Source organism: Coregonus lavaretus (assembly GCF_964263955.1).
Source record: "Coregonus lavaretus genome assembly, contig: HAP1_SCAFFOLD_1655, whole genome shotgun sequence".
NCBI classification, from domain to species: Eukaryota; Metazoa; Chordata; class Actinopteri; order Salmoniformes; family Salmonidae; genus Coregonus; species Coregonus lavaretus.
In genome coordinates this window covers 22,501-50,000 of record NW_028164513.1, presented here as the reverse complement: position 1 = coordinate 50,000, position 27,500 = coordinate 22,501, and the positions used below count along the sequence as shown (strand labels likewise).

At 48.3% G+C, this 27,500-nt stretch overlaps 1 protein-coding gene across 1 annotated transcript in view; it reads right to left on the bottom strand.

Moving 5' to 3' along the window:
* The window catches only part of LOC311116957 (unconventional myosin-XV-like), a gene marked incomplete at both ends in the record, with an annotated part of 94,672 nt that overhangs the window by 46,214 nt on the left and 20,958 nt on the right, over window positions 1-27,500 (bottom strand). Inside the window, 7 exons of the mRNA XM_084191965.1 lie at window positions 3,563-3,647; window positions 4,650-4,825; window positions 9,497-9,614; window positions 14,604-14,728; window positions 16,794-16,839; window positions 16,966-17,120; window positions 18,695-18,772. Coding sequence (XP_084048091.1) covers window positions 3,563-3,647; window positions 4,650-4,825; window positions 9,497-9,614; window positions 14,604-14,728; window positions 16,794-16,839; window positions 16,966-17,120; window positions 18,695-18,772 — 783 coding nt within the window. The remainder of the gene's footprint in view (window positions 1-3,562; window positions 3,648-4,649; window positions 4,826-9,496; window positions 9,615-14,603; window positions 14,729-16,793; window positions 16,840-16,965; window positions 17,121-18,694; window positions 18,773-27,500) is intronic.

The window sequence follows — 27,500 nt, the reverse complement described above, 5'->3', positions numbered from 1 at the left end:
ATATTGGATCTGTGCACACGCCTTTACGTCCCAATGCTGATGACTGGTCATTGGTCAACAATCAATATGCGCAATTTTTGGTTCTGAAGCACAGATTAGATCAATCAATCAATCAATTTTATTTTATATAGCCCTTCTTACATCAGCTAATATCTCGAAGTGCTGTACAGAAACCCAGCCTAAAACCCCAAACAGCTAGTAATGCAGGTGTAGAAGCACGGTGGCTAGGAAAAACTCCCTAGAAAGGCGAAAACCTAGGAAGAAACCTAGAGAGGAACCAGGCTATGAGGGGTGGCCAGTCCTCTTCTGGCTGTGCCGGGTGGAGATTATAACAGAACCATGCCAAGATGTTCAAAAATGTTCATAAGTGACAAGCATGGTCAAATAATAATCAGGAATAAATCTCAGTTGGCTTTTCATAGCCGATCATTAAGAGTTGAAAACAGCAGGTCTGGGACAGGTAGGGGTTCCATAACCGCAGGCAGAACAGTTTAAACTGGAATAGCAGCAAGGCCAGGCGGACTGGGGACAGCAAGGAGTCACCACGGCCGGTAGTCCCGACGTATGGTCCTAGGGCTCAGGTCTCTCAGTTGGCTTTTCATAGCCGATCATTAAGAGTTGAAAACAGCAGGTCTGGGACAGGTAGGGGTTTCGTAGCCGCAGGCAGAACAGTTGAAACTGGAATAGCAGCAAGGCCAGGCGGACTGGGGACAGCAAGGTGTCATCATGCCCGGTAGTCCTGACGTATGGTCCTAGGGCTCAGGTTCTCAGAGAGAAAGAGAGAACGAGAGAATTAGAGAGAGCATACTTAAATTCACACAGGACACTGGATAAGACAGGAGAAGTACTCCAGGTATAACCAACTAACCCCAGCCCCCCGACACATAAACTACTGCAGCATAAATACTGGAGGCTGAGACAGGAGCGGTCCGGAGACACTGTGGCCCCATCCGAAGAAACCCCCGGACAGGGCCAAACAGGAAGGATATAACCCCACCCACTCCGCCAAAGCACAGCCCCCGCACCACTAGAGGGATATCCCCAACCACCAACTTACAATCCTGAGACAAGGCCGAGTATAGCCCACAGAGGTCTCCACCACAGCACAAACCAAGGGGGGGGGGCGCCAACCCAGACAGGAAGATCACGTCAGTAACTCAACCCACTCAAGTGACGCACCCCTCCCAGGGACGGCATGAAAGAGCACCAGCAAGCCAGTGACTCAGCCCCTGCAACAGGGTTAGAGGCAGAGAACCCCAGTGGAGAGGGGAACCGGCCTGGCAGAGACAGCAAGGGCTGTTCGTTGCTCCAGCCTTTCCGTTCACCTTCACACTCCTGGGCCAGACTACACTCAATCATATGACCTACTGAAGAGATAAGTCTTCAGTAAAGACTTAAAGGTTGAGACCGAGTCTGCGTCTCTCACATGGGTAGGCAGACTGTTCCATAAAAATGGAGATCTATAGGAGAAAGCCCTGCCTCCCGCTGTTTGCTTAGAAATTCTAGGGACAATTAGGAGGCCTGCGTCTTGTGACCGTAGCGTACGTATTGGTATGTACGGCAGGACCAACTCGGAAAGATAGGTAGGAGCAAGCCCATGTAACGCTTTATAGGTTAACAGTAAAACCTTGAAATCAGCCCTTGCCTTAACAGGAAGCCAGTGTAGGGAAGCTAGCACTGGAGTAATATGATCAAATTTCTTGGTTCTAGTCAGGATTCTAGCAGCCGTATTTAGCACTAACTGAAGTTTATTTAGTGCTTTATCCGGGTAGCCGGAAAATAGAGCATTGCAGTAGTCTAACCTAGAAGTAACAAATGCATGGATTAATTTTTCTGCATCATTTTTGGACAGAAAATTTCTGATTTTTGCAATGTTACGTAGATGGAAAAAAGCTGTCCTTGAAACAGTCTTGATATGTTCGTCAAAAGAGAGATCAGGGTCAAGAGTAACGCCGAGGTCCTTCACAGTTTTATTTGAGACGACTTTACAACCATCAAGATGAATTGTCAGATTTAACAGAAGATCTCTTTGTTTCTTGGGACCTAGAACAAGCATCTCTGTTTTGTCCGAGTTTAAAAGTAAAAAGTTTTCAGCCATCCACTTCCTTATGTCTGAAACACAGGCTTCTAGCGAGGGCAATTTTGGGGCTTCACCATGTTTCATTGAAATGTACAGCTGTGTGTCATCCGCATAGCAGTGAAAGTTAACATTATGTTTTCGAATAACATCCCCAAGAGGTAAAATATATAGTGAAAACAATAGTGGTCCTAAAACGGAACCTTGAGGAACACCGAAATGTACAGTTGATTTGTCGGAGGACAGACCATTCACAGAGACAAACTGATATCTTTCCGACAGGTAGGATCTAAACCAGGCCAGAACTTGTCCGTGTAGACCAATTTGGGTTTCCAGTCTCTCCAAAAGAATGTGGTGATCGATGGTGTCAAAGGCAGCACTAAGGTCTAGTAGCACGAGGACAGATGCAGAGCCTCGGTCTGACGCCATTAAAAGGTCATTTACCACCTTCACAAGTGCAGTCTCAGTGCTATGATGGGGTCTAAAACCAGACTGAAGCATTTCGTATACATTGTTTGTCTTCAGAAAGGCAGTGAGTTGCTGCGCAACAGCTTTTTCTAATATTTTTGAGAGGAATGGAAGATTCGATATAGGCCGATAGTTTTTTATATTTTCCGGGTCAAGGTTTGGCTTTTTCAAGAGAGGCTTTATCACTGCCACTTTTAGTGAGTTTGGTACACATCCGGTGGATAGAGAGCTGTTTATTATGTTCAACATAGGAGGGCCAAGCACAGGAAGCAGCTCCTTCAGCAGTTTAGTAGGAATAGGATCCAGTATGCAGCTTGAAGGTTTAGAGGCCATGATTATTTTCATCATTGTGTCAAGAGATATAGTACTAAAACACTTAAGTGTCTCTCCCGATCCCAGGCCCTCGCAGAGCTGTGCAGATCCAGGACAGCTAAGCCCTGGAGGAATACGCAGATTCAAAGAGGAGTCCGTAATTTGCTTTCTAATGGTCATGATCTTTTCCTCAAAGAAGTTCATGAATTTATCACTGCTAAAGTGAAAGCCATCCTCTCTTAGATGTTTTTGAAACAAGAATTTGGTGCAATGCCGTAGGCCTATGTTAGTGACCAGATCCAATAAGCAAAGGTAGAATTATAAAATACAAATGGTAGACCATGTTTGGCCTATTAAAATATGGATGAAAAAAAAAAAATACATATACATTTTTTCCCCCATTCAGTTTCACACTCGTGACCCCCCAAAACCATGGGAGGTCGCGACCCCCACCTTGAGAATCACTGGTGTAGTGTATGGTACATTGGCATATCTCTTGTGTTGTGGTGTGTACTGTGTTATGTTGTGTACTGTAATATGTTGTGTATTGTGTGTAATGTTGTGTATTGTATATTGTGTTGTGTATTGTGTGTTATGTTGTGTATTGTGTGTAATGTTGTGTATCGTACCTTGTGTTGTGTATTGTGTGTAATGTTGTGTATTGTGTGTAATGTTGTGTATTGTGTGTAATGTTGTGTATCGTACCTTGACGTATCTCTTGCGGTTGACGTACATGTGGATGAGAGAACGGAACTTGACCAGACTCTTTTTCATCTTTAAATAGCGCTTCCTGGAGGGAGGGAGGAGGGAGGGGAGGAGGGGAGGAAGGGGAGGAGGGAGGGAGGGGATGAGGGAGGAAGGAGGGAGGGGAGGAAGGGGAGGAGGGAGGGAGGGGATGAGGGAGGAAGGAGGGAGGGGAGGAGGGGAGGAAGGGGAGGAGGGAGGGAGGGGATGAGGGAGGAAGGAGGGAGGGGAGGAGGGAAGGAAGGGGAGGAGGGAGGGAGGGGATGAGGGAGGGGAGGAGGGAGGGAGGAGGGGAGGAAGGGAGGAAGGGGATGAGGGAGGGGAGGAGGGAGGGAGGAAGGAAGGAAGGGGAGGAGGGAGGGAGGAGAAAGGGAGGAGGGGAGGAAGGGGAGGAGGGAGGGAGGGGATGAGGGAGGGAGGGAGGGGATGAGGGAGGGAGGAGGGGAGGGGAGGGAGGGAAGGGAGGAGGGAGGAGGGAGGGAGGGGAGGAGGGTGGGGAGGAGGGAGGGAGGAGGGAGGAGGGAGGGAGGGGAGGAGGGTGGGGAGGAGGGAGGGAGGGGAGGAGGGGAAAGGAGGCGGGCGGGAGGGGAGGGAGGCGGGCGGGAGGGGAGGGAGGGAGGGGATGAGGGAGGGAAGGGAGGAGGGAAGGAATGAGAAAGGCAGAGAGAGACAGAGAGGGAAGGAGGGAGAAGTAACAGGCTTCTCAGTAGTTTTACAGTGTATACAGTATGTAATGTGGTGAAAGCATTAGGTTGCCATCGGGTGGTTGTGGGTTCTATACCCTGACTGGTAACTGTAACGAGGGTGGTTGTGGGTTCTATACCCAGTCTGGTAACTGAAGTGAGGGTGGTTAAGGGTTCTATACCCTGTCTGGTAACTGAAGTGAGGGTGGTTAAGGGTTCTATACCCTGTCTGTTAACTGTGGTAACTGTAACGAGGGTGGTTGTGGGTTCTATACCCTGTCTGGTAACTGAAGTGAGGGTGGTTGTAGGTTCCCTTACCCAGGGATCAGGGTAAGAGGTCAGCGGTTAGAGGTTAGGGTCAGTACCTAGTGAGGAAGCCTCTACAGTGGGCCTGTAGTCTGATGATCTTGGTTCTGAACTCCTTGTATCGTTTCCTGACGAAGAACATGCGTGTGTATCTCTGCAGGGTGAGGGCAGCCAACTGACGGACACGCTCTCTCTTAGACTCCAACAACTGGTACACATCCTCCTTCAGAAACAGCTGTAGCGACACACAGAGAGAACAACCAGACATCACTGTTGGACTGTAGTTTCCATTGGTACTGTAAGTGTTGAACAGGAACAGAAGGCCAGGTGAAGAGGTTCTGGTCTCTCACCAACACAACACATACTGAATTAACATGCTGACCTTAGTAACTCCTACTTGGTAGGCCCTGGGTCGGAGGGTTAGGGGTTAGGTATAGATGGTTACCTTAGTAACTCCTACTTGGTAGGCCCTGGGTCAGAGGGTTAGTTATAGATGGTTACCTTAGTAACGCCTACTTGGTAGGCCCTGGGTCAGAGGGTTAGTTATAGATGGTTACCTTAGTAACGCCTACTTGGTAGGCCCTGGGTCAGAGGGTTAGTTATAGATGGTTACCTTAGTAACGCCTACTTGGTAGGCCCTGGGTCGGAGGGTTAGGTATAGATGGTTACCCTAGTAACGCCTACTTGGTAGGCCCTGGGTCAGAGGGTTAGTTATAGATGGTTACCTTAGTAACTCCTACTTGGTAGGCCCTGGGTCGGAGGGTTAGGGGTTAGGTATAGATGGTTACCTTAGTAACTCCTACTTGGTAGACCCTGGGTCGGAGGGTTAGGGGTTAGGTAGATGGTTACCCTAGTAACTTCTACTTGGTAGACCCTGGGTCGGAGGGTTAGGGATTAGGTATCGATGGTTACCTTAGTAACTCCTACTTGGTAGACCCTGGGTCGGAGGGTAAGGTATAGATGGTTACCTTAGTAACTCCTACTTGGTAGGCCCTGGGTCGGAGGGTTAGGGGTTAGGTAGATGGTTACCTTAGTAACTCCTACTTGGTAGGCCCTGGGTCGGAGGGCTATAGGTTAGGTATAGATGGTTACCTTAGTAAATCCTACTTGGTAGGCCCTGGGTTGGAGGGTTAGGGGTTAGGTATAGATGGTTACCTTAGTAAATCCTACTTGGTAGTAGGGCTGAACGATTAATTGCATTCGCGATAATATCGCGATTTGACTGAACGCGATTTTCTAATCGCAACGTGCGCGATTTGAGGTGGTCACGTGACGCGACTTTTCATGCTGTCCAGCGCAATGGCCTCTTGCTCGACGGAACAGTCAGAAACTGACACAGCTGATACTTTAATATCGAAGAGGAACAGCACGTCGGTGGTGTGGAACTATTTTGGTTTTAAAAAAGAAGATGCTGAGCAGCGTCAGGTGTTGTGCAGAGCATGCCGTGCTCCGATTGCTACTTCACGGGGTAACACTACAAACCTGTTTCAGCACTTAAAAAAATACCACAAATCAATGCATGACAGTTGTATGACCAAAATGCCGAGCATCAGTGCGCGAGACAAGCCAAATACCTCAAGACAGGGATCACTGACAGAAATGTTCGAAAGTGTCACTCCGTATGAACGTAATTCAAAACGGCACGGAGAAATCACTCGGACAATAACCGAGTTCATAGCCAAAGATATGATGCCTCTCAGCACGGTGACCAAGCCTGGGTTCATGGCATTAATACATACGCTTGATAAACGTTACAGTATACCCTCCCGCACATACTTCAGTCAGACTGCCATACCGGAGCTGTACAAAAAGTGCAAAGAGAAAGTCGCCGCGGAACTTAAAACGGTGGAGTTTTTTGCTAGCACTACTGATATGTGGTCAAGCCGCACAGCTGAGCCGTACCAGAGTCTTACAGTCCATTTTATTGATGAAGATTTCAACCTCCGAGCTCGCTGCCTACAAACTACCTACTTCCCAGACGATCACACAGGGGAAAATATTGCAGCCGGCCTGAGAGAAGGGCTTGTCAGCTGGGATCTCCACGAGGAGAATCACGTCTGCATCACGACGGACAACGCGTCGAATATGGTGCTTGCTGCGCGGCTTAATGAATGGACGAGGCTCCAATGTTTTGGCCACAGATTACATCTTGCCATTGGTAAGTTATCGTGTGTGTGTGTGTGTGTGTGTGTGTGTGTGTGTGTGTGTGTGTGTGTGTGTGTGTGTGTGTGTGCGCGAGTGCGAGAGAGAGAGATGCGTCGATTAGTAAAGCTGAATATACAAATATATATAAATGATATTATATAAATCGGATGGGATTAAATAAATTCATACTTCCACTCCTTTTCTAATATGTAAATTCATTTTACTTGCTTATATCATATGTCTGTCTGTGGTGGAATGCCCACCTGCATTTTTTTTCTTTTCTTGTTTTTGTTTTTTACATGTTTTTTTAGTGTTTATGAGAGAGAGAGAGAGAGAAAGAGAGAGAGAATTGACATGCAAATAAAGACCCTTTGAATTGAGAGAGAGAGAGAGGATGTGTTGTGGATGTGTGTATTTCAGAATTACAGCTAATTTGAGTGTGTATTAGTGAGAGCCTTGTATCAAAACTCAAATTGTGTGTAATACACTACTTTTTATTTCTTTTAGAAAATGCACTCAAAGATGACAGAGTGTCAAGGGCAACAGCACTGTGCAGGAAGCTGGTGGGGCACTTTTCCCACAGTTGGAAGAAGAAAGCAGCCCTGACGGAGGCACAGAGAGAGCTCAAACTCCCTGAGCACAACCTCATAACGGAGTGCCCAACAAGATGGGGTTCTAAAGAAATGATGATTGCCAGAGTGCTTGAACAGGCCAAAGCCATTTCTCAGGTATTGTCTGGAGATCGATATGCACGCTCCCTTATCCCAACCTGGCAGGATATTGACGTGTTGGAGTCGATTCACAAGGCACTGCATCCTCTACTGGAGTTTACTGATGCTCTTTCTGGAGAGGAGTATGTAAGCATCTCCTACCTCAAGCCAGTTCTCCACCTTTTTGCCACATCAGTCCTGGCTGAAGATGCTGAGGACACTGACCTGACTAAATCAATAAAAACCAAAGTCCTAGCATACCTCAATAACAAATATGGAGACCCAAACATCCAGGAGCTTTTGGATGTTGCCTGTTTCCTGGACCCTAGGTTCAAAATACAGTACATCAGTACAGACAACATCCCTGCTATCAAGACTCGTCTGAAGACAGAGATAGTAGACTTGGCACAACGTACATATCATTGGGTAAATAATTATGTATTTCACAAAAACAAAAATTTTCTGTAAAATCTAACTGGAAAACTAATGGCTGTTGTTTTCATCTAATAGGAGAAGAGGTCTCGTACTGAAACTGTTCAGATGCCTCAAAGTGCACAGTCCTTGGGGGAAAAGACGAAGAGGTCTCTTGGCAGTTTTTTCAAGACCAGTTCAGCCTCTCCTTCTTTGCCTGTAAATCTTGAAGATGTCGCAGAGGCAGAGATAAACAATTACCTGATGACTCCTACCATTGATGGAGAAGATGATCCATTGGCTTGGTGGAGGGTGCACAAGATCAGCTACCCACAGTTGTGCACCATGGCACGCAAGTATCTTTGTGTACCTGCTACAAGCGCTCCCTCAGAGCGTCTTTTTAGCACAGGAGGGAATATTGTGACTTGCACTCGCTCATCCTTGAAGCCAGAAAAAGTCAATATTCTGGTTTTCTTAGCAAAAAACCTGTGAGCCACTGAGAACAGAACTGTTGGATAAGTATGGCTGGCAGTGCCATACTCGTAGTGAACTTTAGTCTGTGTGGTGTGTTATTGTTGTGTACTTGAGATAAGTGAGGCTCATCTATTTTATATTATAATATTCAAATCGTTTATAAAAAATAGTTTGTCTAAATTAAAAGTGCATTTCTCATTTTTTATTTATAACTTTATTTACTTTGATTTTACAAAATATTTTCAAAGCAAATTCCTTGTTTCAGTTGTGTGAAATGTTACTGACTTGGGAGCAGTAAGATACATACAATTTAAAATTATTTTTTTCTTAAGACTGTACCTTTTGCACACAGTGTTTACAAAGTTCATGCCTTTGTTTAAATTATTTAAATGCACAGTGGCAAAGCCACAGATGTTTCTGTAATGAGCAGTTCAATAAAAATGTCATTTATTTCAAGTCATACATGTTTGAATTTAATTCTAACAAATAGACCCAGCCTATGGGAAAGAACATTTCACACTAAATGTATATACTATTGTGTTGGTCATATTTAAATCATTCATTATGTTTTGTAGGGGAAAAAGGATAAATAAATTAAATCGCATATTAAATCGCAATCGCAATATTGGGGGCAAAAAATCGCAATTAGATTATTTTCCAAAATCGTTCAGCCTTACTTGGTAGGCCCTGGGTCGGAGGGTTATAGGTTAGGTATAGATGGTTACCTTAGTAACTCCTACTTGGTAGGCCCTGGGTCGGAGGGTTAGGGGTTAGGTATAGATGGTTACCTTAGTAACTCCTACTTGGTAGGCCCTGGGTCGGAGGGCTATAGGTTAGGTATAGATGGTTACCTTAGTAACTCCTACTTGGTAGGCCCTGGGTCGGAGGGTTAGGGGTTAGGTATAGATGGTTACCTTAGTAACTCCTACTTGGTAGGCCCTGGGTCGGAGGGTTATAGGTTAGGTATAGATGGTTACCTTAGTAACTCCTACTTGGTAGGCCCTGGGTCGGAGGGTTAGGGGTTAGGTATAGATGGTTACCTTAGTAACTCCTACTTGGTAGGCCCTGGGTCGGAGGGTTAGGGATTAGGTATAGATGTTTACCTTAGTAACTCCTACTTGGTAGGCCCTGGGTCGGAGGGTTAGGGGTTAGGTATAGATGGTTACCTTAGTAACTCCTACTTGGTACGCTCCGGGTCGGAGGGGAACCAGTTTGCTGAGCATGATGACACAGTTCTCCCCATCAGGAGCTGGAGGCTGCTTCAACCCCACCAGAGACTTATACCTGACACACACACACACACACACACACACACACACACACACACACACACACACACACACACACACACACACACACACACACACACACACACACACACACACACACACACACACACACACAGGTTAGAGGAGGCTGTCCCCACCAGGGACTGATACAAATCAAATCACAATTCATTTGTCACATACACGTGTTTAGCAGATGTTATTGCGGGTGTAGCGAAATGCTTGTGCTTCTAGCTCCGACAGTGCAGTAATATCTAACAAGTAATATCTAACAATTTTACAACATATACCCAAATACACACAAAACTAGTAAGGAATGGGATTTAAGAATATATACACGTGGTCCTCTGTAGCTCAGCTGGTAGAGCACGGCGCTTGTAACGCCAAGGTAGTGGGTTCGAACCCCGGGACCACCCATACACAAAAAAATGTATGCACGCACGACTGTAAGTCGCTTTGGATAAAAGCGTCTGCTAAATGGCATATTATTATATTATTATTTACAGATATGGACAAGCAATGACAGAGCGGCATGGACTAAGATACAGTAGAATAGTATAGAATAGAATGCAGTATATACATATGAGATGAGTAGTGCAAGATATGTAAACATTATTAAAGTGGCCAGTGATTTCAATAGGCAGCAGCAGCCTCTAAAGTGCTAGTGATGGCTGTTTAACAGTCTGATGGCCTTGAGATAGAAGCTGTCTCTTGGTCCCAGTTTTGATGCACCTGTACAGACCTCGCCTTCTGGATGATAGCGGGGTGAACAGGCAGTGGCTCGGGTGGTTGATGTCCTTGATGATCTTTTCTTTTTGGCCTTCCTGTGACATCAGGTGTTGTAGGTGTCCTGGAGGGCGGGTAATTTGCCCCCGGTGATACGTTGGGCAGACCGCATCACCCTCTGGAAAGCCTTGCGGTTGCAGGCGTGCAGTTGCCGTACCAGGCGGTGATACAGCCCGACAGGATGCTCTCAATTGTGCATCTGTAAAAATTTGTGAGGATTTTAGGTGCCAAGCCAAATTTCTTCAGCATCCTGAGGTTGAAGAGGCTCTGTTGCGCCTTCTTCACCACACTGTCTGCGTGGGTGGACCATTTCAGGTTGTCAGTGAAGTGTACGCAAAGGAACTTGAAGCTTTCCACCTTCTCCACTGCGGGTCCCGTCGATGTGGATAGGGGGGGTGCACCCTCTGCTGTTTCCTGAAGTCCACGATCATCTCCTTTGTTTTGTTGACGTTGAGTGAGAGGTTATTTTCCTGGCACCACACTCCCAGAGCCCTCACCTCCTCCCTGTAGGCTGTCTCATCATTGTTGGTAATCAGGCCTACTACTGTTGTGTCGTCTACAAACTTGATGATTGAGTTGGAGGCGTGCTTGGCCACGCAGTCATGGGTGAACAGGGAGTACAGGAGGGGGCTGAGCACGCACCCTTGTGGGGCCCCAGTATTTAGGATCAGCAAAGTGGAGGTGTTGTTTCTTACCTTCACCACCTGGGGGCGCCCGTCAGGAAGTCCAGGACCCAGTTGCACAGGGAGGGGTTCAGACCCAGGGCCTCGAGCTTAATGATGAGCTTGGAGAGTACTATGGTGTTGAATGCTGAGCTATAGTCAATGAACAGCATTCTTACATAGGTATTCCTCTTGTCCAGATGGGATAGGGCAGTGTGCAGTGTGATGGCGATTGCATCGTCTGTGGATCTATTGGGGCGGTAAGCAAATTGAAGTGGGTCTAGGGTGGCAGGTAAGGTAGAGGTGATATGATCATTGACTAGTCTCTCAAAGCACTTCATGATGACAGAGGTGAGTGCTACGGGGCGATAGTCGTTTAGTTCAGTTACCTTTGCTTTATTGGGTACAGGAACAATGGTGGACATCTTGAAGCATGTGGGGACAGCAGACTGGGATAGGGAGAGATTGACTATGTCCGTAAACACACCAGCCAGCTGGTCTGCGCATGCTCTGAGGATGTGGTTAGGGATGCCGTCTGGGCAGGCAGCCTTGCGAGGGTTAACACGTTTAAATGTTTTACTCACATCGGCCACGGAGAAGGAGAGCCCACAGTCCTTGGTAGCGGGCCGTGTCGGTGGCACTGTGTTATCCTCAAAGCGGGTGAAGAAGGTGTTAAGCTTGTCTGGAAGCAAGACATCGGTCTCGGCGACGTGGCTGGTTTTCCTTTTGTAGTCTGTGATTGTCTGTAGACCCTGCCACATACGTCTCGTGTCTGAGCCGTTGACTTGCGACTCCACTTTGTCTCTATACTGATGTTTTGCATGTTTGATTGCCTTGCGGAGTGAATAACTACACTGTTTGTATTCTGCCATATTCCCAGTCACCTTGCCATGGTTAAATGCGGTGTTTCGCGCTTTCAGTTTTGCGCGAACGCTGCCATCTATCCACGGTTTCTGGTTAGGGTAGGTTTTAATAGTCACAGTGGGTATGACATCTCCTATACACTTCCTGATAAACTCAGTTACCGTATCAGTGTATTCGTCTAAATTATATTCGCAAGCTACCCAGAACATATCCCAGTCCGCGTGATCAAAACAATCCTGAAGCGTGGATTCCGATTGGTCAGACCAGCGTTGGATAGTCCTTAGCACGGGTACTTCCTGTTTGAGTTTCTGCCTATAGGGAGGGAGAAGCAAAATGGAGTCGTGGTCAGATTTGCCTAAAGGTGGACGGGGGAGGGCCTTGTAAGCATCCCAGAGGTTCGAATAACAGTGGTCCAGTGTTTTAGCAGGGCGAGTACTACAGTCGATATGTTGATAGAACTTCAGCAGCCTTGTCCTCAAATTTGCTTTGTTAAAATCCCCAGCTACAATAAATGCAGCCTCAGGATATGTGGTTTCCAGTTTGCATAAAGTCCAGTGAAGTTCTTTGAGGGCCGTCGTGGTATCGGCTTGAGGGGGGATATACACGGCCGTGACTATAACCAAAGATAATTATCTTGGGAGATAATACGGTCTGCATTTGATTGTGAGGTATTCTAGGTCGGGTGAACAGAAGGACTCGAGTTCCTGTATGTTACTACAATTACACCATGAGTCGTTAATCATGAAACACACACCTCCGCCCTTCTGCTTCCCGGAGAGATATTTATTCCTGTCTGCGCGATGAACTGAGAACAGCTCTGGCTGGACCGATTTCGACAGAGTATCCCGAAAAGCCATGTTTCCGTGAAACAAAGTATGTTACAGGCCCTGATGTCTCTCTGGAAAGAAATCCTTGCCCGGAGCTCGTCGACTTTGTTATCCAAAGACTGAACATTAGTGAGTAATATACTCGGAAGCGGTGGTTGGTGTGCACACCTCCTAAGTCGAACCAGCAGGCCGCCTCGAGTGCCTCTCCTCTGCCAGCGATGTTTTGGGTCGGCCTCTGGAATCAGTTCAATTGCTCTGGGGAGAGCGAAGAAAGGATCTGCTTCGGGGAAGTCGTATTCCTGGTCGTAGTGCTGGTAGTTTTGGTGAGTTACCGCCGCTCTGAAATCCAATAGTTCTTCCCGGCTGTATGTAATGACAATAAACATTTCCTGAGCTAATAATGTAAAAAATAATTCATTAAAAACAACGTTTCCTAAAAGCTAGTCGCGAGGCCGCCGTCTCCATCAGCGCCATCTACCCGAGATAGACAGGGGTAGGGTGTGAGTGTTACCTGAACAGGAAGACGTTGAAGGCAAGTCTTTGTTTCACGGAAACATGGCTTTTCGGGATACTCTGTCGAAATCGGTCCAGCCAGAGGGGTTCTTAGCCTCCTGTAGCTCAGTTGGTAGAGCATGGCGCTTGCAACGCCAGGATTGTGGGTTCGATTCCCACGGGGGGCCAGTATGACAAATGTATGCACTCACTAACTGTAAGTCGCTCTGGATAAGAGCGTCTACTAAATGACTAAAAATGTAAAATATAAATGTAAGTCTAACAGGATGTATGTTACCTGAACAGGAAGACGTTGAAGGCCAGTCTAACAGGATGTATGTTACCTGAACAGGAAGACGTTGAAGGCCAGTCTAACAGGATGTATGTTACCTGAACAGGAAGACGTTGAAGGCCAGTCTAACAGGATGTATGTTACCTGAACAGGAAGACGTTGAAGGCCAGTCTAACAGGATGTATGTTACCTGAACAGGAAGACGTTGAAGGCCAGTCTAACAGGATGTATGTTACCTGAACAGGAAGACGTTGAAGGCCAGTCTAACAGGATGTATGTTACCTGAACAGGAAGACGTTGAAGGCCAGTCTAACAGGATGTATGTTACCTGAACAGGAAGACGTTGAAGGCCAGTCTAACAGGATGTATGTTACCTGAACAGGAAGACGTTGAAGGCCAGTCTAACAGGATGTATGTTACCTGAACAGGAAGACGTTGAAGGCCAGTCTAACAGGATGTATGTTACCTGAACAGGAAGACGTTGAAGGCCAGTCTAACAGGATGTATGTTACCTGAACAGGAAGACGTTGAAGGCCAGTCTAACAGGATGTATGTTACCTGAACAGGAAGACGTTGAAGGCCAGTCTAACAGGATGTATGTTACCTGAACAGGAAGACGTTGAAGGCCAGTCTAACAGGATGTATGTTACCTGAACAGGAAGACGTTGAAGGCCAGTCTAACAGGATGTATGTTACCTGAACAGGAAGACGTTGAAGGCCAGTCTAACAGGATGTATGTTACCTGAACAGGAAGACGTTGAAGGCCAGTCTAACAGGATGTATGTTACCTGAACAGGAAGACGTTGAAGACCAGTCTAACAGGATGTATGTTACCTGAACAGGAAGACGTTGAAGGCCAGTCTAACAGGATGTATGTTACCTGAACAGGAAGACGTTGAAGGCCAGTCTAACAGGATGTATGTTACCTGAACAGGAAGACGTTGAAGGCCAGTCTAACAGGATGTATGTTACCTGAACAGGAAGACGTTGAAGGCCAGTCTAACAGGGTGTATGTTACCTGAACAGGAAGACGTTGAAGGCCAGTCTAACAGGGTGTATGTTACCTGAACAGGAAGACGTTGAAGGCCAGTCTAACAGGGTATCCCTCTCTCCGGATCCTGATGGTCTCCAGGATACCAGAATACCTCAGCTGCCTGCTGACTAGCTCTGTCTCAAACACACCTGGCTCCTACATATACAAGCACCAACACACACATATATATATTACACAGACACACCTGGCTCCTACATATACAAGCACCAACACACACATATATATATTACACAGACACACCTGGCTCCTACATATACAAGCACCAACACACACATATATATATTACACAGACACACCTGGCTCCTACATATACAAGCACCAACACACACATATATATATTACACAGACACACCTGGCTCCTACATATACAAGCACCAACACACACATATATATATTACACAGACACACCTGGCTCCTACATATACAAGCACCAACACACACATATATATATTACACAGACACACCTGGCTCCTACATATACAAGCACCAACACACACATATATATATTACACAGACACACCTGGCTCCTACATATACAAGCACCAACACACACATATATATATTACACAGACACACCTGGCTCCTACATATACAAGCACCAACACACACATATATATATTACACAGACACACCTGGCTCCTACATATACAAGCACCAACACACACATATATATATTACACAGACACACCTGGCTCCTACATATACAAGCACCAACACACACATATATATATTACACAGACACACCTGGCTCCTACATATACAAGCACCAACACACACATATATATATTACACAGACACACCTGGCTCCTACATATACAAGCACCAACACACACATATATATATTACACAGACACACCTGGCTCCTACATATACAAGCACCAACACACACATATATATATTACACAGACACACCTGGCTCCTACATATACAAGCACCAACACACACATATATATATTACACAGACACACCTGGCTCCTACATATACAAGCACCAACACACACATATATATATTACACAGACACACCTGGCTCCTACATATACAAGCACCAACACACACATATATATATTACACAGACACACCTGGCTCCTACATATACAAGCACCAACACACACATATATATATTACACAGACACACCTGGCTCCTACATATACAAGCACCAACACACACATATATATATTACACAGACACACCTGGCTCCTACATATACAAGCACCAACACACACATATATATATTACACAGACACACCTGGCTCCTACATATACAAGCACCAACACACACATATATATATTACACAGACACACCTGGCTCCTACATATACAAGCACCAACACACACATATATATATTACACAGACACACCTGGCTCCTACATATACAAGCACCAACACACACATATATATATTACACAGACACACCTGGCTCCTACATATACAAGCACCAACACACACATATATATATTACACAGACACACCTGGCTCCTACATATACAAGCACCAACACACACATATATATATTACACAGACACACCTGGCTCCTACATATACAAGCACCAACACACACATATATATATTACACAGACACACCTGGCTCCTACATATACAAGCACCAACACACACATATATATATTACACAGACACACCTGGCTCCTACATATACAAGCACCAACACACACATATATATATTACACAGACACACCTGGCTCCTACATATACAAGCACCAACACACACATATATATATTACACAGACACACCTGGCTCCTACATATACAAGCACCAACACACACATATATATATTACACAGACACACCTGGCTCCTACATATACAAGCACCAACACACACATATATATATTACACAGACACACCTGGCTCCTACATATACAAGCACCAACACACACATATATATATTACACAGACACACCTGGCTCCTACATATACAAGCACCAACACACACATATATATATTACACAGACACACCTGGCTCCTACATATACAAGCACCAACACACACATATATATATTACACAGACACACCTGGCTCCTACATATACAAGCACCAACACACACATATATATATTACACAGACACACCTGGCTCCTACATATACAAGCACCAACACACACATATATTACACAGACATAATATGGCAAATACCAATGATGTCGCTGTTGAACTCCACCACACTGTGATGTGGATGCCTACCTTCTGACTGTTTGGCTTAATGCAGCGTATAAACGAGGAGTTGCACCTGTCAGGAGAAAGAGAAAGATTCAGTGGCAATAACTCCACCTCTTCATTTCCCTTGGATCTTTTCTCACTCCTCCTCCTCCTCCTCCTCCTCCCTTTAATATATGAAGAAGAATCAGAAGAACACCTCTGCATCTTGTCTACCAGCTCCAGTAGCGATAGGGTGAACTTGGTGGAGACGGTGGGGGGCTGGTGTCTCCGGGTCACCGTGCTGCTCTTCCTCACGTGACCTCTATGCTGACCTACGACCTCCGCGTGAACCAGGAAGAGGTTGGCCACCATCTGGAGAACACACCATAGACTTAGATAGACATTGGCATCAGTGTACCTGTCCCATTATTGCGTCTGTGAGAGCATGGGGGCGGGGGCCGTTGGGGCCATCTCCATTCTGAAGTAGGCCGTTGAGGCCATCTCCATTCTGAAGTAGGCCGTTGAGACCATCTCCATTCTGAAGTAGGCCATTGAGGCCATCTCCATTCTGAAGTAGGCCGTTGAGGCCATCTCCATTCTGAAGTAGTCCATTGAGGCCATCTCCATTCTGAAGTAGGCCGTTGAGGCCATCTCCATTCTGAAGTAGTCCATTGAGGCCATCTCCATTCTGAAGTAGGCCGTTGAGACCATCTCCATTCTGAAGTAGTCCATTGAGGCCATCTCCATTCTGAAGTAGGCCGTTGAGGCCATCTCCATTCTGAAGTAGGCCATTGAGGCCATCTCCATTCTGAAGTAGGCCGTTGAGGCCATCTCCATTCTGAAGTAGGCCATTGAGGCCATCTCCATTCTGAAGTAGGCCGTTGAGGCCATCTCCATTCTGAAGTAGGCCATTGAGGCCATCTCCATTCTGAAGTAGGCCGTTGAGACCATCTCCATTCTGAAGTAGTCCATTGAGGCCATCTCCATTCTGAAGTAGGCCGTTGAGACCATCTCCATTCTGAAGTAGGCCATTGAGGCCATCTCCATTCTGAAGTAGGCCGTTGAGACCATCTCCATTCTGAAGTAGGCCGTTGAGGCCATCTCCATTCTGAAGTAGTCCATTTTCTTATTCTACTACTTCTATTAGTTGGTAAACAAACTGAAAGGGTGCATACTCCAACTTGGTCGTAGTTCTAACCCCTAGTCCCTAACCCCTAACCCCTAGTCCCTAACCCCTCCTACCTTGTTCTTGCTGTGGCTGAACAGATCCAGAACCTCCTGTCCAACTTGGTCGTAGTTCTAACCCCTAGTCCCTAGTCCCTAACCCCTAGTCCCTAACCCCTAGTCCCTAACCCCTAACCCCTAACCCCTAGTCCCTAACCCCTAGTCCCTAACCCCTAGTCCCTAACCCCTAATCCCTAGTCCCTAACCCCTCCTACCTTGTTCTTGCTGTGGCTGAACAGATCCAGAACCTCCTGTCCAACCTGGTCGTAGTTCTAACCCCTAGTCCCTAACCCCTAGTCCCTAACCCCTAACCCCTAACCCCTAGTCCCTAACCCCTAACCCCTAGTCCCTAACCCCTAGTCCCTAACCCCTAACCCCTAGTCCCTAACCCCTAGTCCCTAACCCCTAACCCCTAGTCCCTAGCCCCTCCTACCTTGTTCTTGCTATGGCTGAACAGATCCAGAACCTCCTGTCCAACCTGGTTGTAGTTCTAACCCCTAACCCCTAACCCCTAACCCCTAGTCCCTAACCCCTAGTCCCTAACCCCTAACCCCTAACCCCTAGTCCCTAACCCCTAACCCCTAGTCCCTAACCCCTAACCCCTAGTCCCTAACCCCTCCTACCTTGTTCTTGCTGTGGCTGAACAGATCCAGAACCTCCTGTCCAACCTGGTCGTAGTTCTTACCCCTACTCCCTAACCCCTAACCCCTAACCCCTCCTACCTTGTTCTTGCTGTGGCTGAACAGATCCAGAACCTCCTGTCCAACCTGGTCGTAGTTCTTATCCAGAAACTTGTGAACCTACAGAGAGATGACAGATGGTATAAAGCAGGAAGAAACGATACTGTGAAGCCATCTACTGTAGGATCTGCTTTGGTCTGCGTCATTTAATGTGTTGTGTATATGTTGTCTGTCTGACAGAGGGCTCTATACAGTGTTTTGGTCACTAGAGGGGGGCATGTTGGGAGGAGGTTTCCATGACAGAGGGCTCTATACAGTGTTTTGGTCACTAGAGGGGGGCATGTTGGGAGGAGGTTTCCATGACAGAGGGCTCTATACAGTGTTTTGGTCACTAGAGGGGGGCATGTTGGGAGGTTTCCATGACAGAGGGCTCTATACAGTGTTTTGGTCACTAGAGGGGGGCATGTTGGGAGGAGGTTTCCATGACAGAGGGCTCTATACAGTGTTTTGGTCACTAGAGGGGGGCATGTTGGGAGGAGGTTTCCATGACAGAGGGCTCTATACAGTGTTTTGGTCACTAGAGGGGGGCATGTTGGGAGGTTTCCATGACAGAGGGCTCTATACAGTGTTTTGGTCACTAGAGGGGGGCATGTTGGGAGGAGGTTTCCATGACAGAGGGCTCTATACAGTGTTTTGGTCACTAGAGGGGGGCACGTTGGGAGGTTTCCATGACAGAGGGCTCTATACAGTGTTTTGGTCACTAGAGGGGGGCATGTTGGGAGGTTTCCATGACAGAGGGCTCTATACAGTGTTTTGGTCACTAGGGGGGGGCATGTTGGGAGGAGGTTTCCATGACAGAGGGCTCTATACAGTGTTTTGGTCACTAGAGGGGGGCATGTTGGGAGGAGGTTTCCATGACAGAGGGCTCTATACAGTGTTTTGGTCACTAGAGGGGGGCATGTTGGGAGGTTTCCATGACAGAGGGCTCTATACAGTGTTTTGGTCACTAGAGGGGGGCATGTTGGGAGGAGGTTTCCAGGACAGAGGGCTCTATACAGTGTTTTGGTCACTAGAGGGGGGCATGTTGGGAGGAGGTTTCCATGACAGAGGGCTCTATACAGTGTTTTGGTCACTAGAGGGGGGCATGTTGGGAGGTTTCCATGACAGAGGGCTCTATACAGTGTTTTGGTCACTAGAGGGGGGGCATGTTGGGAGGTTTCCATGACAGAGGGCTCTATACAGTGTTTTGGTCACTAGAGGGGGGCATGTTGGGAGGTTTCCATGACAGAGGGCTCTATACAGTGTTTTGGTCACTAGAGGGGGGCATGTTGGGAGGAGGTTTCCATGACAGAGGGCTCTATACAGTGTTTTGGTCACTAGAGGGGGGCATGTTGGGAGGTTTCCATGACAGAGGGCTCTATACAGTGTTTTGGTCACTAGAGGGGGGCATGTTGGGAGGAGGTTTCCATGACAGAGGGCTCTATACAGTGTTTTGGTCACTAGAGGGGGGCATGTTGGTAGGAGGTTTCCATGACAGAGGGCTCTATACAGTGTTTTGGTCACTAGAGGGGGGCATGTTGGTAGGAGGTTTCCATGACAGAGGGCTCTATACAGTGTTTTGGTCACTAGAGGGGGGCATGTTGGTAGGAGGTTTCCATGACAGAGGGCTCTATACAGTGTGATGGTCACTAGAGGGGGGCATGTTGGGAGGTTTCCATGACAGAGGGCTCTATACAGTGTTTTGGTCACTAGAGGGGGGCATGTTGGGAGGAGGTTTCCATGACAGAGGGCTCTATACAGTGTGTTGGTCACTAGAGGGGGGCATGTTGGGAGGAGGTTTCCATGACAGAGGGCTCTATACAGTGTTTTGGTCACTAGAGGGGGGCACGTTGGGAGGTTTCCATGACAGAGGGCTCTATACAGTGTTTTGGTCACTAGAGGGGGGCATGTTGGGAGGTTTCCATGACAGAGGGCTCTATACAGTGTTTTGGTCACTAGAGGGGGGGCATGTTGGGAGGAGGTTTCCATGACAGAGGGCTCTATACAGTGTTTTGGTCACTAGAGGGGGCATGTTGGGAGGTTTCCATGACAGAGGGCTCTATACAGTGTTTTGGTCACTAGAGGGGGGCATGTTGGGAGGTTTCCATGACAGAGGGCTCTACACAGTGTGTTGGTCACTAGAGGGGGGCATGTTGGGAGGAGGTTTCCATGACAGAGGGCTCTATACAGTGTTTTGGTCACTAGAGGGGGGCATGTTGGGAGGAGGTTTCCATGACAGAGGGCTCTATACAGTGTTTTGGTCACTAGAGGGGGGCATGTTGGGAGGTTTCCATGACAGAGGGCTCTATACAGTGTTTTGGTCACTAGAGGGGGGCATGTTGGGAGGTTTCCATGACAGAGGGCTCTATACAGTGTTTTGGTCACTAGAGGGGGGCATGTTGGGAGGAGGTTTCCATGACAGAGGGCTCTATACAGTGTTTTGGTCACTAGAGGGGGGCATGTTGGGAGGTTTCCATGACAGAGGGCTCTATACAGTGTTTTGGTCACTAGAGGGGGGCATGTTGGGAGGAGGTTTCCATGACAGAGGGCTCTATACAGTGTTTTGGTCACTAGAGGGGGGCATGTTGGGAGGAGGTTTCCATGACAGAGGGCTCTATACAGTGTTTTGGTCACTAGAGGGGGGCATGTTGGTAGGAGGCTTCCATGACAGAGGGCTCTATACAGTGTTTTGGTCACTAGAGGGGGGCATGTTGGGAGGAGGTTTCCAGGACAGAGGGCTCTATACAGTGTTTTGGTCACTAGTGGGGGGCATGTTGGGAGGAGGTTTCCATGACAGAGGGCTCTATACAGTGTTTTGGTCACTAGAGGGGGGCATGTTGGGAGGAGGTTTCCATGACAGAGGGCTCTATACAGTGTTTTGGTCACTAGAGGGGGGCATGTTGGGAGGAGGTTTCCAGGACAGAGGGCTCTATACAGTGTTTTGGTCACTAGAGGGGGGCATGTTGGTAGGAGGTTTCATTGACAGATGGCTCTATACAGTGTTTTGGTCACTAGAGGGGGGCATGTTGGGAGGTTTCCATGACAGAGGGCTCTATACAGTGTTTTGGTCACTAGAGGGGGGCATGTTGGGAGGTTTCCATGACAGAGGGCTCTATACAGTGTTTTGGTCACTAGAGGGGGGCATGTTGGGAGGAGGTTTCCATGACAGAGGGCTCTATACAGTGTTTTGGTCACTAGAGGGGGGCATGTTGGGAGGAGGTTTCCATGACAGAGGGCTCTATACAGTGTTTTGGTCACTAGAGGGGGGCATGTTGGGAGGAGGTTTCCAGGACAGAGGGCTCTATACAGTGTTTTGGTCACTAGAGGGGGGCATGTTGGTAGGAGGTTTCCATGACAGATGGCTCTATACAGTGTTTTGGTCACTAGAGGGGGGCATGTTGGGAGGTTTCCATGACAGAGGGCTCTATACAGTGTTTTGGTCACTAGAGGGGGGCATGTTGGGAGGTTTCCATGACAGAGGGCTCTATACAGTGTTTTGGTCACTAGAGGGGGGCACGTTGGGAGGTTTCCATGACAGAGGGCTCTATACAGTGTTTTGGTCACTAGAGGGGGCATGTTGGGAGGTTTCCATGACAGAGGGCTCTATACAGTGTTTTGGTCACTAGAGGGGGGCATGTTGGGAGGAGGTTTCCATGACAGAGGGCTCTATACAGTGTTTTGGTCACTAGAGGGGGGCATGTTGGGAGGTTTCCATGACAGAGGGCTCTATACAGTGTTTTTGGTCACTAGAGGGGGGCATGTTGGGAGGAGGTTTCCATGACAGAGGGCTCTACACAGTGTTTTGGTCACTAGAGGGGGGCATGTTGGGAGGAGGTTTCCAGGACAGAGGGCTCTATACAGTGTTTTGGTCACTAGAGGGGGGCATGTTGGGAGGTTTCCATGACAGAGGGCTCTATACAGTGTTTTGGTCACTAGAGGGGGGCATGTTGGGAGGAGGTTTCCATGACAGAGGGCTCTATACAGTGTTTTGGTCACTAGAGGGGGGCATGTTGGGAGGAGGTTTCCATGACAGAGGGCTCTATACAGTGTTTTGGTCACTAGAGGGGGGCATGTTGGGAGGAGGTTTCCAGGACAGAGGGCTCTATACAGTGTTTTGGTCACTAGAGGGGGGCATGTTGGTAGGAGGTTTCCATGACAGATGGCTCTATACAGTGTTTTGGTCACTAGAGGGGGGCATGTTGGGAGGTTTCCATGACAGAGGGCTCTATACAGTGTTTTGGTCACTAGAGGGGGGCATGTTGGGAGGTTTCCATGACAGAGGGCTCTATACAGTGTTTTGGTCACTAGAGGGGGGCACGTTGGGAGGTTTCCATGACAGAGGGCTCTATACAGTGTTTTGGTCACTAGAGGGGGCATGTTGGGAGGTTTCCATGACAGAGGGCTCTATACAGTGTTTTGGTCACTAGAGGGGGGCATGTTGGGAGGAGGTTTCCATGACAGAGGGCTCTATACAGTGTTTTGGTCACTAGAGGGGGGCATGTTGGGAGGTTTCCATGACAGAGGGCTCTATACAGTGTTTTGGTCACTAGAGGGGGGCATGTTGGGAGGAGGTTTCCATGACAGAGGGCTCTACACAGTGTTTTGGTCACTAGAGGGGGGCATGTTGGGAGGTTTCCATGACAGAGGGCTCTACACAGTGTTTTGGCCACTAGAGGGGGGGCATGTTGGGAGGAGGTTTCCAGGACAGAGGGCTCTATACAGTGTTTTGGTCACTAGAGGGGGGCATGTTGGGAGGAGGTTTCCATGACAGAGGGCTCTACACAGTGTTTTGGTCACTAGAGGGGGGCATGTTGGGAGGTTTCCATGACAGAGGGCTCTATACAGTGTTTTGGTCACTAGAGGGGGGCATGTTGGGAGGAGGTTTCCATGACAGAGGGCTCTATACAGTGTTTTGGTCACTAGAGGGGGGCACGTTGGGAGGTTTCCATGACAGAGGGCTCTATACAGTGTTTTGGTCACTAGAGGGGGGCATGTTGGGAGGTTTCCATGACAGAGGGCTCTATACAGTGTTTTGGTCACTAGGGGGGGGCATGTTGGGAGGAGGTTTCCATGACAGAGGGCTCTATACAGTGTTTTGGTCACTAGAGGGGGGCATGTTGGGAGGAGGTTTCCATGACAGAGGGCTCTATACAGTGTTTTGGTCACTAGAGGGGGGCATGTTGGGAGGAGGTTTCCATGACAGAGGGCTCTATACAGTGTTTTGGTCACTAGAGGGGGGCATGTTGGGAGGAGGTTTCCAGGACAGAGGGCTCTATACAGTGTTTTGGTCACTAGAGGGGGGCATGTTGGGAGGAGGTTTCCATGACAGAGGGCTCTATACAGTGTTTTGGTCACTAGAGGGGGGCATGTTGGGAGGTTTCCATGACAGAGGGCTCTATACAGTGTTTTGGTCACTAGAGGGGGGGCATGTTGGGAGGTTTCCATGACAGAGGGCTCTATACAGTGTTTTGGTCACTAGAGGGGGGCATGTTGGGAGGTTTCCATGACAGAGGGCTCTATACAGTGTTTTGGTCACTAGAGGGGGGCATGTTGGGAGGAGGTTTCCATGACAGAGGGCTCTATACAGTGTTTTGGTCACTAGAGGGGGGCATGTTGGGAGGTTTCCATGACAGAGGGCTCTATACAGTGTTTTGGTCACTAGAGGGGGGCATGTTGGGAGGAGGTTTCCATGACAGAGGGCTCTATACAGTGTTTTGGTCACTAGAGGGGGGCATGTTGGTAGGAGGTTTCCATGACAGAGGGCTCTATACAGTGTTTTGGTCACTAGAGGGGGGCATGTTGGTAGGAGGTTTCCATGACAGAGGGCTCTATACAGTGTTTTGGTCACTAGAGGGGGGCATGTTGGGAGGAGGTTTCCATGACAGAGGGCTCTATACAGTGTTTTGGTCACTAGAGGGGGGCATGTTGGGAGGTTTCCATGACAGAGGGCTCTATACAGTGTTTTGGTCACTAGAGGGGGGCATGTTGGGAGGAGGTTTCCATGACAGAGGGCTCTATACAGTGTTTTGGTCACTAGAGGGGGGCATGTTGGGAGGAGGTTTCCATGACAGAGGGCTCTATACAGTGTGTTGGTCACTAGAGGGGGGCATGTTGGGAGGTTTCCATGACAGAGGGCTCTATACAGTGTTTTGGTCACTAGAGGGGGGCATGTTGGGAGGAGGTTTCCATGACAGAGGGCTCTATACAGTGTGTTGGTCACTAGAGGGGGGCATGTTGGGAGGAGGTTTCCATGACAGAGGGCTCTATACAGTGTTTTGGTCACTAGAGGGGGGCATGTTGGGAGGTTTCCATGACAGAGGGCTCTATACAGTGTTTTGGTCACTAGAGGGGGGCATGTTGGGAGGTTTCCATGACAGAGGGCTCTATACAGTGTTTTGGTCACTAGAGGGGGGCATGTTGGGAGGAGGTTTCCATGACAGAGGGCTCTATACAGTGTTTTGGTCACTAGAGGGGGGCATGTTGGGAGGAGGTTTCCATGACAGAGGGCTCTATACAGTGTTTTGGTCACTAGAGGGGGGCATGTTGGGAGGTTTCCATGACAGAGGGCTCTATACAGTGTTTTGGTCACTAGAGGGGGGCATGTTGGGAGGTTTCCATGACAGAGGGCTCTATACAGTGTTTTGGTCACTAGAGGGGGGCATGTTGGGAGGAGGTTTCCATGACAGAGGGCTCTATACAGTGTTTTGGTCACTAGAGGGGGGCATGTTGGGAGGTTTCCATGACAGAGGGCTCTATACAGTGTTTTGGTCACTAGAGGGGGGCATGTTGGGAGGAGGTTTCCATGACAGAGGGCTCTATACAGTGTTTTGGTCACTAGAGGGGGGCATGTTGGGAGGAGGTTTCCATGACAGAGGGCTCTATACAGTGTTTTGGTCACTAGAGGGGGGCATGTTGGTAGGAGGCTTCCATGACAGAGGGCTCTATACAGTGTTTTGGTCACTAGAGGGGGGCATGTTGGGAGGAGGTTTCCAGGACAGAGGGCTCTATACAGTGTTTTGGTCACTAGAGGGGGGCATGTTGGGAGGTTTCCATGACAGAGGGCTCTATACAGTGTTTTGGTCACTAGTGGGGGGCATGTTGGGAGGAGGTTTCCATGACAGAGGGCTCTATACAGTGTTTTGGTCACTAGAGGGGGGCATGTTGGGAGGAGGTTTCCATGACAGAGGGCTCTATACAGTGTTTTGGTCACTAGAGGGGGGCATGTTGGGAGGTTTCCATGACAGAGGGCTCTATACAGTGTTTTGGTCACTAGTGGGGGGCATGTTGGGAGGAGGTTTCCATGACAGAGGGCTCTATACAGTGTTTTGGTCACTAGAGGGGGGCATGTTGGGAGGAGGTTTCCATGACAGAGGGCTCTATACAGTGTTTTGGTCACTAGAGGGGGGCATGTTGGGAGGAGGTTTCCAGGACAGAGGGCTCTATACAGTGTTTTGGTCACTAGAGGGGGGCATGTTGGTAGGAGGTTTCCATGACAGATGGCTCTATACAGTGTTTTGGTCACTAGAGGGGGGCATGTTGGGAGGTTTCCATGACAGAGGGCTCTATACAGTGTTTTGGTCACTAGAGGGGGGCATGTTGGGAGGTTTCCATGACAGAGGGCTCTATACAGTGTTTTGGTCACTAGAGGGGGGCATGTTGGGAGGAGGTTTCCATGACAGAGGGCTCTATACAGTGTTTTGGTCACTAGAGGGGGGCATGTTGGGAGGAGGTTTCCATGACAGAGGGCTCTATACAGTGTTTTGGTCACTAGAGGGGGGCATGTTGGTAGGAGGTTTCCATGACAGATGGCTCTATACAGTGTTTTGGTCACTAGAGGGGGGCATGTTGGGAGGTTTCCATGACAGAGGGCTCTATACAGTGTTTTGGTCACTAGAGGGGGGCATGTTGGGAGGTTTCCATGACAGAGGGCTCTATACAGTGTTTTGGTCACTAGAGGGGGGCACGTTGGGAGGTTTCCATGACAGAGGGCTCTATACAGTGTTTTGGTCACTAGAGGGGGCATGTTGGGAGGTTTCCATGACAGAGGGCTCTATACAGTGTTTTGGTCACTAGAGGGGGGCATGTTGGGAGGAGGTTTCCATGACAGAGGGCTCTATACAGTGTTTTGGTCACTAGAGGGGGGCATGTTGGGAGGTTTCCATGACAGAGGGCTCTATACAGTGTTTTGGTCACTAGAGGGGGGCATGTTGGGAGGAGGTTTCCATGACAGAGGGCTCTACACAGTGTTTTGGTCACTAGAGGGGGGCATGTTGGGAGGAGGTTTCCAGGACAGAGGGCTCTATACAGTGTTTTGGTCACTAGAGGGGGGCATGTTGGGAGGTTTCCATGACAGAGGGCTCTATACAGTGTTTTGGTCACTAGAGGGGGGCATGTTGGGAGGAGGTTTCCATGACAGAGGGCTCTATACAGTGTTTTGGTCACTAGAGGGGGGCATGTTGGGAGGAGGTTTCCATGACAGAGGGCTCTATACAGTGTTTTGGTCACTAGAGGGGGGCATGTTGGGAGGAGGTTTCCAGGACAGAGGGCTCTATACAGTGTTTTGGTCACTAGAGGGGGGCATGTTGGTAGGAGGTTTCCATGACAGATGGCTCTATACAGTGTTTTGGTCACTAGAGGGGGGCATGTTGGGAGGTTTCCATGACAGAGGGCTCTATACAGTGTTTTGGTCACTAGAGGGGGGCATGTTGGGAGGTTTCCATGACAGAGGGCTCTATACAGTGTTTTGGTCACTAGAGGGGGGCACGTTGGGAGGTTTCCATGACAGAGGGCTCTATACAGTGTTTTGGTC